This window comes from Loxodonta africana, chromosome 22 (assembly GCF_030014295.1).
Source record: "Loxodonta africana isolate mLoxAfr1 chromosome 22, mLoxAfr1.hap2, whole genome shotgun sequence".
In the NCBI taxonomy this organism is placed as follows: Eukaryota; Metazoa; Chordata; class Mammalia; order Proboscidea; family Elephantidae; genus Loxodonta; species Loxodonta africana.
In genome coordinates, this window is record NC_087363.1 from 30,935,894 (window position 1) to 30,950,799 (window position 14,906).

The 14,906-nt window shown below is 39.6% G+C and overlaps 1 protein-coding gene across 9 annotated transcripts in view; it reads left to right on the forward strand.

Moving 5' to 3' along the window:
- Positions 1-14,906, forward strand: part of ULK4 (unc-51 like kinase 4) — a 646,083-nt gene that overhangs the window by 118,276 nt on the left and 512,901 nt on the right. For all 9 annotated transcript variants that reach the window (XR_002785708.2, XM_064274755.1, XM_064274756.1 and 6 more), the window contains one exon: positions 3,260-3,421. Coding sequence is in view for 8 of the 9 variants with exons in the window: in XM_064274755.1 (XP_064130825.1) it covers positions 3,260-3,421 (162 nt within the window). In the remaining variant the exon portion in view is untranslated. The remainder of the gene's footprint in view (positions 1-3,259; positions 3,422-14,906) is intronic.

Consider the following 14,906-nt stretch of genomic DNA (forward strand, 5'->3'; position numbering starts at 1 on the left):
AGAAATGAATTAAAATTCTTCATATTTGTTAAGAGATAAGACTTAGTTATACTTTGTTTTTGTTATTGTTAGGTTCAAGTTTAATCTTCCTAATAAAGAAATGTATGTGCTATCAGCATCAGGACTCTGTGGTTACTCAGGCTTCTCCTTGCTTTTGTGCAGCGAAAGTAGACAACGTGTGTGGAATGGGAAGGATGCAATGCATTTTTTCCCTTTTGGACGTCACTGTGAATCTAACAATTAAAACATTCGTAGTTTTCTAAGTGCTATAATTAGTAGAATCCCAAAAAGGCTTAGGAAGTGTGGAGCTACCTGATGTGTCTTGAAGTGAGCCAGTTGCCTTTGAGAATGGGTCCTGAGCTAGCACTGAGTGGACTAGAACATCTACACAATTGATGTGTTAAGAAGCACACCCAGACAAAACCAAACCTGTTGCCGTGGAGTTGATTCCAACTCATAACAACCTTATAGGACAGAGTAGAACTGGCCTGTAGGGTTTCCAAGGACTAGCTGGTAGATTCTAACTGCTGACTTTTTGGTCAGCAGCCGAGCTCTTAACCACTGCGCCACCAGGGCTCCCTTAAGAAGTACACCTTCACTGCAAAGGTGAGGTTTGCTCCTCCTTTCCTCCTATGGCAGGTGTACTCATAGGGGAGGTTCTGGAGTCTGGCTTTTCTGGGTTTGACATGTAAGCATTGGTAAAATATCAGTAATAATGCCCTTTTCAAGGATTAATATTGGTTGGCTTTCCTTTGACTGTTTTATCCCATTACACGGTAGGGAATCTTCATTTGACTTTCCACTTGTGTGGACTCTCCCCTTTGCCTCTCGTTGTCTGTTCACCTTGTTGGGCAAATGTTCTTGAGGCAAAAGCCAGCTGCAGTTCTCTAGAAACCTCTCAGGGGTCTTACCTACACCAAAATGACCAGCCTAAGAATTTGGTGCTAACACATGGGTACTCTTAAGTTTTATTTATTTGTTTTACATGTACTATTTTTAGTTGTTTTCAGAGGGGTGGCGTTGTCTAGGTATTTAGCTCATATTGCAAGAAATGGAAATCCTGTTTTCTTGGTTCAAGGGAATTACTTCAAGTCGATTCCAACTCATAGCGACCTTATAGGACAGAGTAGAACTGCCCCATAGGGTTTGCAAGGAGTGGCTGGTGGATTCAAACTGCCAACCTTTTGGTTAGCAGCTGAGCTCTTAACCACTGCGCCACCAGGGTCCCTACTAAAACAGTAAACTATGCAAAATAAGCTCCAGGTACCTTGAAGGCTTAAGAAGAAAAATCATAGTTTTATTAAATAATAGATGTGAAAATAATTAATGTCAATATTTTTGCTGTTAACTTTGGTGTTCTTTATTGGAAAAAGTAGGCACGGAGATTAAAATTAAATTGCCAGCAAAGCTTTCTTTTTTTGTTAAGACTGCCTACAATACATTAAATCTACTTAGTACCATTAAAACATAGTACAAAAAAAAAACAGTGCTTCATTAAAAAGCCTCGCTATTTTTTCTAATCATCATAGCTTTTATTCTCATGATGTGATGAAATAGGTATTTGATTAAAATGACAGTTATTAGTTTTGTCCAATGATCCCTTCTAAGAAGTTAATTAAGCAGAATAGCACCAATGTTATTGCTTATATGGTGTCCCACAGGAAATCCCAGAGGGACTATGGTGGCTCATTTAAGGTAATAGCAACTTGAATTGGCCTGACAGCCTCAATGAGTTTATAGGGCACAGGAATGACATGCAACCCCTTTCCAACCAAGCTGCTAAGATAGTTGAGGTTTTTTAGTACTAGGAATGAGTCCTCTAGGAATTGACTGACAATGAAAGTTACATGAGGTGTTTGAGGGGCTCCCCATAAATAGCACCTTTCCTCCCTATATTCAGAGGAAAGGTTCAGAACTTACTGAGCAATAAGATAAAGAGTAAGGCATGTGGAACAAAAATGTCACATTTGTACGTAATGAATGCTAGGATGGAGGACTTAGCTTATATCTGGACAGAAAGGCTTCCTTATAAGCGAACCTTCACATTAGGGAGCCTTTAAGCCAAACCAAACCCATTGCCGTTGAGTCGATTCCAATTCATAGAGACCCTATAGGACAGAGTAGAACTGCCCCATTGGGGTTCCAAGGCTGTAGTCTTTACAGAAGCTAAGTGCCACATCTTTCTCCAATACCATGGAGCAGCTGGTGGGTTTGAACTACTGACCTTTTTGGCTAGCAGTCAAGTGCTTAACCACTGTGCCACCAGGGCTCCTTAAGGGAACCTTAGTCTCCCAGAAATAGCAATGTTCTCCATGTGGGACACCTACTCAGGTAAGATTGAGAGCAAAGATTTGAGAGGACATCTCTGAGTGGGCAGGCCTCCCTCATGTCTAAGGGAAAAAAGGGAGGAACTAAATTGAGCGCTTAGGTGTGCCCCGTTTACTCTTTTAAAATTGGCCAAATAGATGAAACATTTTACTTTCCCAGTGGGTTGAGTGAATGAAGGAGTAGTTTGATTGTTTTGAGGCTTGCTTTTAAGTGCAATTAGGATGGCATAAGGAGGCCTGGTAGTGCAATGGTTAAGTGCTTGGCTGCTAACTAACCGGATGGTTGGTTGTTTGAACCCATTAGCAGCTTTGCAGGAGAAAGACCTGACGGTCTGCTTCTGCAGAGATATCAGCCTAGAAAACCCTATGGGGCAGTTCTCCTCTGTCAATGGGATCACTATGAGTCAATAATCAACAACAACAGGATGGTCTAGAACAGCTTTTTTTCCAGGGTTAATTTGGCCTTAATGCTGAGGCAATACCATAGGATGCCCTAGTTTTTTTTTTGTTTTAGGTGGCCTCCTGCCATTTTTGGTGGTCTTTCCACTCTGCCTGCTTGGTACACAAACTATTCCTGGCCCTAGGTGACTTTTGTGGATTGTTCTACCTGCTCCTTTTCCATATTTTATGTTGTGTTTATGTTGTTTGTTTCCCAGATTTTTTTCAGCCTTTTTATTTTTATCAAAATATGTGGAGGATTATGTTATGCTAGGTTTAGTAAATAATCAAATGGTTCTGTTTTTTAATAGTTTTATAGTAGCCTAAATGAGTCACCACATCTTTGAAAATGCTGAACTCACATCCAGGGATAGATGATTCCTTCTTGGGAATCATTAGGCCATTATTTGCAGTAGTTATGAAGTGATACGTGTATGTACCTCATACTTAAATAATACCGTTTTAACCTTTGCGTTCTCTGTTTCTTTTTCTAGGAAGAACGTGTTGTGAACCACATTGCAGCTAAGATTATTGAAAATGTCTGCAGTACCTTTTCTGCTCAGGCCCAGGGCTTTATTACAGGAGAAGTCGGGCCTGTTTTATGGTACCTATTCAAACATTCCACTGTTGACTCTCTTAGGATAACAGCAATATCGGTAAGACTGGTGTTATGCATTGAATTGTGTTCCCCAAAAATGTGTTATCAGTTTGGCTAGGCCATGATTCCCAGTATTGTGTGTTTTCCACCATTTGGTCATCTGGTGTGATTTCTCTATGTGTTATAAATCCTACCTCTATGATATTAATGAGGTGGGATTATCGTTGTCGTCGTTAGGTGCTGTCCAGTCGCTTCCGACTGATAGAGACCCTGTGTACAGCAGAACAAAACATTGCCTGGTCCTGTGCCATCTTCACGATCATTGTTATGCTTAAGCCCATTGTTGCAGCCACTGTATCACTTCATCACATTGAGGGTCTTCCTCTTTTTCTCTGACCCTCTACCAAGCATGACGTCCTTCTCCAGGGACTGATCCCTCCTGACAACATGTCCAAAGTATGTGAGACTTAGTCTTGCCATCCTTGCTTCTAAGGAGCATTCTAGTTGTACTTCTTCCAAGATAGGTTGGTTCGTTCTTTTGGCAGTCCATGGTATATTCAGTATTCTTCTCCAGCACCACAATTCAGAGGTGTCAATTTTTCTTCAGTCTTCCTTATTCATCGTCTAGCTTTCACGTGCATAGGAGGTGATTGAAAACACCATGGGTTGGGTCAGGTGGACCTTAGTCTTCAGGGTGACATCTTTGCTTTTCAATACTTTAAAGAGGCCTTTTGCAGCAGATTTGCCCAATGCAATGTGTCTTTTGATTTCTTGACTGCTGCCTCCATGGGTGTTGATTGTGGATCCAAGTAAAATGAAATCTTTGACAACCTCAGTCTCCTCTCCGCTTATCATGATGCTACTTATTGGTCCAGTTGTGAGGATTTTTGTTTTCTTTATGCTGAGGTGTAATCCATACTGAAGGCCGTGGTCTTTGATCTTCATCAGTAAGTGCTTCAGGTCCTCTTGATTTTCCGCAAGCAAGGTTGTGTCATCTGCATAACGCAGGTTGTTAATGTTTCTTTCCTTCAATCCTGATGCCCCGTTCTTCTTCGTGTAGTCCAGCTTCTTGGATTATTTGCTTGGCATACAGATTCAGAGGTGGAATTAGCAGCAGTTAATGAGGCAGGATTCAAATCTACAAGATTAGATTGTGCCTTAAGTCAGTCTCTTTTGAGATATAAGAGAAAGAAATGAGCAGAGATATGAGGACCTCATACCACCAAGAAACAAGAGCCAGGAGAATAGTGCATCCTTTGTCCCCAAGTCCCTATGCTGAGCAGCTCCTTGACCAGGGAAGGTTGATGTCAAGGACCTTCCTGCAGAGCCGACAGAGAAAGCAAGCCTTCCGCTGGAGCTGACACCCTGAATTTGGACTTGTAGCCTACTAGACCATGAAAGAATAAATTTCTCTTTGTTAAAGCCATCCACTTTTGGTATTTCTGTTACAGCAGCACTAGATAACTAAGATAGTATGGTATCTTTTGGGGATATAGCTGGGTGTTTTTAAACACTTAGGTTTGAAGAAACATGCCAGGAGAAGAGTACATTTGATTCAATAGGTGGTAAATAGAAATACCAAAGTAAAAGTGGGAACAATAACTTGATTTTCTTCTAAGGTAGAGTTTTTAAAACTGGAACTGGAAACACCTTGGGACTACCAAGACATTCCAGTGGGACCTTGTTGGGACTATGACATTCTGGTTTCAAAAAACTCCCTGGAGGTGACAGTAGAAAACTGTAGTAGTGGATAGGTTACTGGATTTGGTTTGTCATATTTTTAGTGTTCCCTGACTGCTCATGTTAGCTCCCTCCTTTGGTTCGTGATGTGGTTCAAGTGAATTCATTTTAATTTTCAAGCATGTGTGGTTTTGCATTTTTTTTTTTTTATTTTGATTGGTTGTCTACCCGTTTTGCTCGTATGGTTATAATGACTCGGTGTAAAGGAAAATTTTATATAAAGATGTATTAACATGGTTGTATTGATTTAATAGTCCGTTGAACAAATACAACCCTTTCTCATGTGATTGAAATACTCTTTTCAATTACCAGTCTCATCAGGACCCTTGCACTATAATGCAGCCTCAATGTGTTTCTCTAGCCAGCTCCTGCTTCACTTTTCACTGTGGTAGTTTCATACCGTATCCTCTTTCCTGAAACCTCCATTCCTGCGCCTCCCTCCTGCATTCTCAGCAGATGACCCTTCCACACGTACTGCCCATGTTTCTTCAGATCTTCATGTTCCCTTCTTGGGAACCTAACTCAAATAGTTATTTTTGCTCTTTCCTAAATCTTCAATCTCTCCTCTTCTAAAACAAATCAAACCCACTGCTGTTGAGTCGATTCTGACTCATAGCGACCCTGTGGTACAGAGCATAACTGCCCCATAGGGTTTCCAAGGCTATAATCTTCACGGAAGCAGAGTGCCACATCTTGGGCTTGTGGGTTCGAACCGCCAGCCTTTTGGTTAGCAGCTGAGTGCTTAACCAGTGCACCGTCAGGGCTCCTCCTTCTCTCCTAGATCCTTCTCATCAACACTAAGGTAATATTTACTCTGCTCCATTTAACAAACAAAAAATCACATACACATACATCCAAAAATTTCTTTAGGGTGCATACCCCCCCTTTACAACCTGACTTCTTCGGAGAGTTATCAGCACAAAACTGTTGCTGCTTTCTGGCCTCTGTTTATTCCTCAGCCCAGTCTGTTGTATGTACTAAACATGCCACTCAAGCCGATGTTGCTAAGGTCCCTAATGGCGTTCGTGTTGCTAATTCCTGTGGATACTTACGGATATTTTTCAGTTCTTATATTTAAGGAACTCTGCTCTATGAGTCAGAATCGACTTGAGAGCAATAGGTTTTTTGGGGGGTGAAACAATGGTTAAGCACGTGACTGCTAACCGAAAGGTTGGTGGTTTGAACCCACCTAGAGGCTCCACAGGAGAAAAGACCTGGCTGTTTGTTACATACACATCTGGTTCAAAAACGTACGGTATTAATAATTACAGGGAACCCATCAGAAAGAGTTACTCAGACCACCAGCGAACTTTCTCAAGGCATCCTTGAATCCTTGAATCATATCTTTAAGCCATCCGTTTTAATCCAGAAGCTTTGAAAGCATCTATCTTGCTTTATATTATCATTTTTACCTTCGTATTCAGCATGGTTTCTTTCTTGGCAAACTTTTTCCAACTGTTCCCACTAAAGTCTTGTACCTTTTGGCTATTTCTCCATCTGACCCATCGATCTCTACTGTTTCATCTTCAGCTTGTTATACTTTGTTGTTTGCATTCATCTGAATTATTAATTACTCACTGAAATTTTGCCAATTGTCCCAGCAATGCTTTTTGTTCCAGGATTCTATCTAGGATCATGCGTTGTATTTAATTTTCATCCCTCTGTAATCTCCCCCAGTCTGGAATCGTTCCTCAGTCCTTCCCTGTATTTTATGTCATTTATAGTTTTTCTTTTTTAAAGTACAGAGGTTTGGTTTTGTAGGATGAGGACAAAGCTGATGTTTCTCATGGAAGTGATCAGACCTTTCATTCTTGGGAGGGGAGGTAGGGAAGAGATGCTGTCCTCTCCTCCATGTGTCAGGCCAGGAGGCACACAAGGGCGACCTGCTTCACCACTGCGGATATTAACCTGGATCACCGGCTTGGTTTCTCGCCATTGTATTCTCACCATTTTCCCTCTTTATTTGATTGATATTTTGTGGGGAGGTATTCTGTTAATTGGATGATATTCTCTTACCTCATTAAACCTCTTTAGTATCCACTGCTGACTCCTCTCCAGTGGTTGTCAGATGATCATTTATTTGTATCATTTCTTCCACATCGCCGGTTCACAAACATTTTCTATAAAGGGCCAGATAATAAATATTTTGGCTTTTAAGACCACATCTGGTCCCTCTTGCATCTTCTTCCTTAATTTTTTTGTTTTTGAATTTTTTTTTTACAACCCTTTGGACATGTAAAAACCGTTTTTAGCTCATGAGCTGTACCAAAACAGATCTTGGGCCTTCATTGTAATTCTATTTTAACTGTACATATGTGGGAAAAACCTGTTGAACTCATTGTGATAATTCCAATTTTGATCTAATACCTTGGGGTTGTTTCTACCTTTCCCTGTCTGTACATCCCTTCTCAGGGAGAGACCTGGTACATTGACTGATTCGTTCAGTGTAGCAAACTCCAGTTTACTCTGGCTGTCTCCTCTGTGTTACCGGCCACCTCCTTTGCTGCAACTGTCCTGCTTCCCCTGCCCCCTCTGCTCAGCACTCCCTTCCCCCTTATTGCTCCACTTCCTCAGACTTTGACATATTGAGACTGGGAAGGGAAGGTAAAGGAAGGTGGGTGATGAAAGGTTAGAAGTCACCTTTTGATGCTTTCCTCTCCCTTAAATCCTTCTGCTTCACTGTTTACAACCAAGTAGTCATCCTGTCCTGTGGTTCTAATTCTTAAGTATCTCTAGGATCTGCCTACCTCTCTCTGCAGCTGTCCTGCTACCCTCATAGCCCAGGCCATCAGCATCTCTTTCCTGGATCATTGTAATAGCCTGCTGAATGGTCTCCCCACATCCAGCTTTGTGCCCCACCAGTCTACCATACAGAGTGAAATTCATAAAAATCAGATCTTCTCCTCTCACTTTTCTGTTTAAACTTTTCAACAGCCCTCCATTTTTTTTTTTTTTTTTTTCTTTTTTAAAGGACCGACAATACTTTATTCCAAGTACTAGGTAGAAGTTGAGACTTGAGGAGGGCTTTCAGTTTCAAGGTAATCTGTCTTTAATGTTAAAAACAATCAGTACATTTGGCTTTGTAAATTAGTTATTTTTGTTCATTACAATTCCATATAGATTGCAAACACCTTGAAAGCATGGACTGTTTTGTTCCTATCTCTATCAGTTTGATGCCAGGTCTTTGATCACAGGTTTAGGGCTTTTCCTGCATAGATTAAGAGAGAGCCTCCTATCCCATGAGTCAGTAGAGGGGAGGAGTTAGTAACATCACGCTCAGGAAAAATGGGTCACAGAGGCCCTGCTAATAACAAAAGAGGGGAAATACAGTATGAGGTCATTGCTCAGGGTATCAGAAGTAAGGTTATTCTTAATGTTACAATCTTAAGAAAATTGCACCTGCCTTTAAGCAGATTTACATGAGGCTTTTTTTAAAAATAATTTTTATTGTGCTTTAAGTGAAAGTTTACAAATCAAGTCAGTTTCTCACACAAAAACCCATATACACCTTGCTACACACTCCCAATTACTCTCCGCCTAATGAGACAGCACACTCCCTCCCTCCACTCTCTCTTTTCGTGTCCTTTTAACCAGCTTCTAACCCCCTCCACCCTCTCATCTCCCATCCAGGCAGGAGATGCCAACCTAGTCTCAAATGTCCACCTAATCCAAGAAGCTCACTCCTTACCAGCACCCTTCTCCACCCCATTGTCCAGTCCAATCCATGTCTGAAGAGTTGGCTTCTGGAGTGGTTCCTGTCCTGGGGCAACAGAAGGTCTGGGGGCCATGACCACCGGGGTCCTTCCAGTCTCAGTCAGACCATTAAGTCTGGTCTTATGAGAATTTGGGGTCTGCATCCCACTGCTCTCCTGCTCCCTCAGGGGTTCTCTGTTGTGTTCCCTGTCAGGGCAGTCATTGGTTGTAGCCAAGTACCATCTAGTTCTCCTGGTCTCAGGATGATGTAGTCGCTGGTGCATGTGGCCCTTTCTGTCTCTTGGGCTCGTAATCATCTTGTGTCCTTGGTGTTCTTCATTCTCCTTTGATCCAGGTGGGTTGAGACCAATTGATGCATCTTAGATGGCTGCTTGCTAGCGTTTAAAACCCCAGACGCCACTCTTCAAAGTGGGATGCAGAATGTTTTCTTAAAAGATTTTATTATGCCAGTTGACTTAGATGTCCCCTGAAACCATGGTCCCCAGACCCCTGCCCTGACTACACTGGCCTTCGAAGCATTCAGTTTCTTCAGGAAACTTCTTTGCTTTTGGTTTAGTCCAATTGTGCTGACCTCCCCTGTATTGTGTGCTGTCTTTCCCTTCACCTAAAGTAGTTCTTACCTACTATCTAATTAGTGAATGCCCCTCTCCCACTCTCCCTCCTTCCCCCTCTCTCGTGACCACAAAAGAATGTTTTCTTCTCAGTTTAAACTATTTCTCAAGTTCTTATAATAGTGGTCTTATACAATATTTGTCCTTTTGAAACTAATTTCACCTAGCATAATGCCTTCTAGGCTACTCCATGTTATGAAATGTTTCACAGATTGCTCGCTGTTCTTTAACGATGCATAGTATTCCATTGTGTGAACATACCATAATTTATCCATTCATCTGTTGATGGGCACCTTGGTTGCTCCCATGTTTTTGCTATTGTAAACAGTGCTGCAATAAACATGGGTGTGCATATATCTGTTTGTGTAAAGGCTCTTATTTCTCTAGGCTATATTCCAAGGACTGGGATTGCTGGATCATATGGTAGTTCTATTTCTAACTTTTTATGGAAGGGCCAAATCGATTTCCGAAGTGGTTGTACAATTTGACGTTCCCACCAGCAGTGTAGAAGTGTTCCAGCCTCTCCACAGCCTCTCCAACATTTATTATTTTGTCTTTTTTGGATTAATGCCAGCCTTGTTGGAGTGAGATGAAATCTCATTGTAGTTTTGATCTGCATTTCTCTAATGGCTAATGATCATGAACATTTCCTCATATATCTGTTAGCTACCTGAATGTCTTCTTTAGTGAAGTGTCTATTCATATCTTTTGCCCGTTTTTTAATTGGGTTATTTGTCTTTTTCTTGTTGAGTTTTTGCAGTATCATGTAGATTTTAGAGATCAGGCGCTGATCAGAAATGTCATAGCTAAAAACTTTTTCCCAGTCTGTAGGTAGTCTTTTTACTGTTTTGGTGAAGTCTTTGGATGAGCATAAGTGTTTGATTTTTAGGAGCTCCCAGTTATCTAGTTTTTCTTCTGCGTTCTTTACAATGTTTTGTATACTGTTTATGCCATGTATTAGGGCTCCTAACGTTGTCCCTATTTTTTCTTCCATGATCTTTACTGTTTTAGATTTTATATTTAGGAGTTTGATCCATTTTGAGTTAGTTTTTGTGCATGGAGTGAGGTAGGTCTTGTTTCATTTTTTTTGCAGATGGATATCCAGTTATGCCAGCACCATTTGTTAAAAAGACTGTCTTTTCCCCATTTAACTGTTTTGGGGCCTTTGTCAAATATCAACTGCTTATATGTGGATGGATTTATGTCTGGATTCTCAATTCTGTTCCGTTGGTCTGTGTATCTGTTGTTGTACCAGTACTAGGCTGTTTTGACTACTGTGGCGGTTTAATAGGTTCTAAAATCAGGTAAAGTAAGGCCTCCCACTTGGTTCTTCTTTTTCAGTAATGCCTTATTTATCTGGGCATCTTTCCCTTCCATATGAAATTGGTGATTTGTTTCTCCATCTCCTTAAAGAATGTCCTTTGGATTTGGATCGGAATTACATTAAATGTATAGATTGCTTTTGGTAGAATAGACATTTTTATGATGTTAAGTCCTCCTATGCATGAGCAAGGTACGTTCTTCCACTTATGTAAGTCTCTCTTGGTTTCTTGCAGAAGTGTACTGTAGTTTTCTTTGTATAAGTCTTTTACATCTCTGGTAAGATTTATTCCTAAGTATTTTGTCTTCTTGGGGGCTACTGTAAATGGCATTGATTTGATGATTTCCTCTTCAATATTCTTTTTGTTGGTGTAGAGAAATCCAGTTGATTTTTGTATGTTTATCTTGTATCCCGATACTCTGCTGAACTCTTCTATTTGTTTCAGTAGTTTTCTGGAGGATTCCTTAGGGTTTTTTGTGTATAAGATCATGTCATCTGCAAACAGAGATACTTTGACTTCTTCCCTGCCAGTCTGGATGCCCTTTATTTCTTTATCTAGCCTAATTGCTCTGGCTAGGACTTCCAGCACAATGTTGAATAAGAGTGGTGATAAAGGGCATCCATATCTGGTTCCCGATCTCAGCGGGAATGCTTTCAGGCTCTCATCATCAGGGTGATGCTGGCTGTTGGCTTTGTATAAATGCCCTTTATTATGTTGAGAAATTTTCCTTCTGTTCCTATTTTGCTGAGAGTTTTTATCATAAATGAGTGTTGAACTTTGTCAAATGCCTTTTCTGCATCAGTTGATAAAATCATGTGATTCTTGTCTTTTGTTTGATTTATGTGGTGGATTACATTAATTGTTTTTCTAATGTTGAACCATCCCTGCATACCTGGTATGAATCCCACTTGGTCATGGTGAATTATTTTTTTGATATGTTGTTGAATTCTATTGGCTAGAATTTTGTTGAGGATTTTTGCATCTACGTTCATGAGGGATATAGGTCTATAATTTTCTTTTCTTGTGGTGTCTTTACCTGGTTTTGGTATCAGGGATATGCTGGCTTCATAGAATGAGTTTGGTAGTATTCCATCCTTTTCTGTGCTCTGAAATACCTTTAGTAGTAGTGGTGTTGACTCTTCTCTGAAAGTTTGGTAGAACTCTTTAGTGAAGCCGTCCGGACCAGGGCTTTTTTCTGTTGGGAGTTTTTTTGATTACCTTTTCAATCTCTTTTTTTGTTATGGGTCTATTTAGTTGTTCTACCTCTGTGTTAGTTTAGGTAGGTAGTGTGTTTCTAGGAATTCATCCATTTTTTCTAGGTTTTCAAATTTGTTTGAGTATAGTTTTTCATAGGAATCTGATACGATTCTTTTAGTTTCCATCGGGTCTCTTGTAATATCGCCCGTCTCATATCTTATTCGGGCTCTTTGCTTCCTCTCCTGTTTTTCTTTTGTCAGTTTGGCCAGTGGTTTATCAATTTTGTTGAGTTTTTAAAAAAACCAGCTTTTGGTCTTGTTAATTCTTTCAATTGTTTTTCTTTTTTCTATTTCATTTAGTTCAGCTCTAATTTTTATTATTTGTTTTCTTCTGGTGCCTCTGGGTTTCTTTTGTTGCTCTCTTTCTATTTATTCAAGTTGTAGGGATAGTTCTTTGATTTTGGCCCTTTCTTCTTTTTGGATGTGTGCATTTATTGTTATAAATTGGCCTCTGAGCACCGCTTTTGCTGTGTACCAAAGGTTCTGATAGGAACCTTCGTTCTCATTGGATTCTATGAATTTCTTTATTCCATCGTTAATGTCTTCTATAATCCAGTCTTTTTTGAGCAGGGTATTGTTCAGTTTCCAAGTGTTTGATTTCTTTTCCCTGCTTTTCCTGTTACTGATTTCCACTTTTATGGCCTTATGGTCAGAGAAGATGCTTTGTAATATTTCAGTGTTTTGGATTCTGCTAAGGCTTGCTTTATGACCTAATATGTGGCCTATTCTAGAGAATGTTCCATATGCACTAGAAAAGAAAGTATAGTTGGTTGCTGTTGGGTAGAGTGTTCTGTATATGTCTTCGAGGTCAAGTTGGTTGATTGTTGCATTTAGATCTTCCATGTCTTTATTGAGCTTCTTTCTGAATGTCCTGTCCTTCACCAAAAGTGGTGTGTTGAAGTCTCCTACTATTATTGTGGAGCTGTCTATCTCAGCTTTCAATGCTGATAGAGTTTGTTTTATATATCTTGCAGCCCTGCCACTGGGTGCATAAATATTTAATGTGGTTATATCTTCTTGGTGTATTGTCCCTTTAATCATTACATAGTGTCCTTCCTTATCCTTTCTGATGGATTTAACTTGAAAGTCTATTTTGTCAGAAATTAATATTGCCACTCCTGCTCTTTTTTGATTGTTGTTTGCTTGATATATTTTTTTCCATCCTTTGAGTTTTAGTTTGTTTTTTCTCTAAGTCCAAGGTGTGTCTCTTGTAGGCAGCATATAGAGAGATCTTGTTTTTTAATCCATTCTGCCACTCTCTATCTCTTTATTGGTGCATTTAGTCTATTTACATTCAGGGTAATTATGGATAGGTATGAATTTAGTGCTATCATTTTGATATCTTTTTTTGTGTGTTGGCAGCTTCTTTTTCTCACTTGATTTTATGTGCTGGGTAGATTATATATTGTCCTTTCCTCATATTTGTTGTTGTTGATTTTGTTTCTGTTGAGTCTGTATTTTTCCGTTGTATTTTATTTTGATGAGTAGGATAGTTTGTCTCCTTTGTGGTTACCTTATTTTTTACCCCTGTTTTTCTAAATTTAAAACTATTATTTCTTTGTATCGCTGTGTATCTTCCTCTCCATATGGAAGGTGTACGATTACATTTCTTAGTCCCTCTTTATTATTTTAATGTTGTTTTCTTTTATATAATAACATTGCCATTACCCTGTGTTAGGTTTTTTTTTGTTTTTAATCTCGCTTTTTTTTTTTAGATTTCTCTGTCTGGGTTGATTTCTGGTTGCTCTGCCCAGTGCTCTAGTCTTGGATTGATACCTGATATTATTGATTTTCTAACCAAAGAACTCCCTTTAGTATTTCTTGTAGCTTTGGTTTGGTTTTTCTGAATTCCCTCAACTTGTGTTTATCTGGAAATGTCTTAATTTCACCTTCATATTTAAGAAACGGTTTTGATGGATATATGATTCTTGGCAGGCAATTTTTTTCCTTCAGTTTTTTAAATATGTCATCCCATTGCCTTCTTGCCTGCATGGTTTCTGCCGAGTAGTCCGAGCTTATTCTTGTTGGCTCTCCCTTGTTAGGTGACTTTTCTTTTATCCCTCGCTGCTCTTATAATTGTCTCCTTATCTTTGGTTTTGGCAAGCTTGATTATATGTCTTGGTGACTTTCTTTTAAGATCTACCTTACGTGGAGTTCGATGAGCATCTTGGATAGATGTCTTCTCATCTTTCACAATATCAGAGAAGTTTTCTGCCAACAAATCCTCAACAGTTTTCTCTGTATTTTCTGTTATCCCTCCCTGTTCTGGTACTCCAATCACTCGTAGGTTATTTCTCTTGATAGAGTCCCACATGATTCTTAAGGTTTCTTCATTTTTTTTTAATTCTTTTATCTGATTTTTCTTCAAATATATTAGTGCCAAGTGATTTATCTTTCAGTTCAGAAATTGTAGCTTCTACTTGCTCAATTCTGCTCCTCTGGCTTTCTGTTGAGTTATCTAATTCTGTAATTTTATTGTTAATCTTCTGAATTTCTGATTGCTGTCTGTCTATGGATTTTTCCAGCTTATTAAACTTTTCGTTCTGTTCCTGAATAATCTTTCTGAGTTCTTCAGTTGCTTTATGTGTGTGTTGCTTGACTTGTTCTGCATATTGCCTCATTTCCTTCCTGATGTCTTGAAGGGTTCTGTATATTAAACTTTTGTATTCTGCATCTGGTAATTCCAGGAATGCACTTTCATCCAAAAGATCCCTGAATTTTTTGTTTTGAGAACCTGTTTAGGTGATCGTGGCCTGTTTCTTTATGTGACTTGATGTTGACTGTTGTCTCCGAGCCATCTATAAGTTATTGTATTACTTTATGCTTGCTTACTGTGTTGTAGCTGCTTGCTTTGTTTTGTTTAGGTATACCCTTATGGGTTGCTTGAGTGAGCTAGCTTG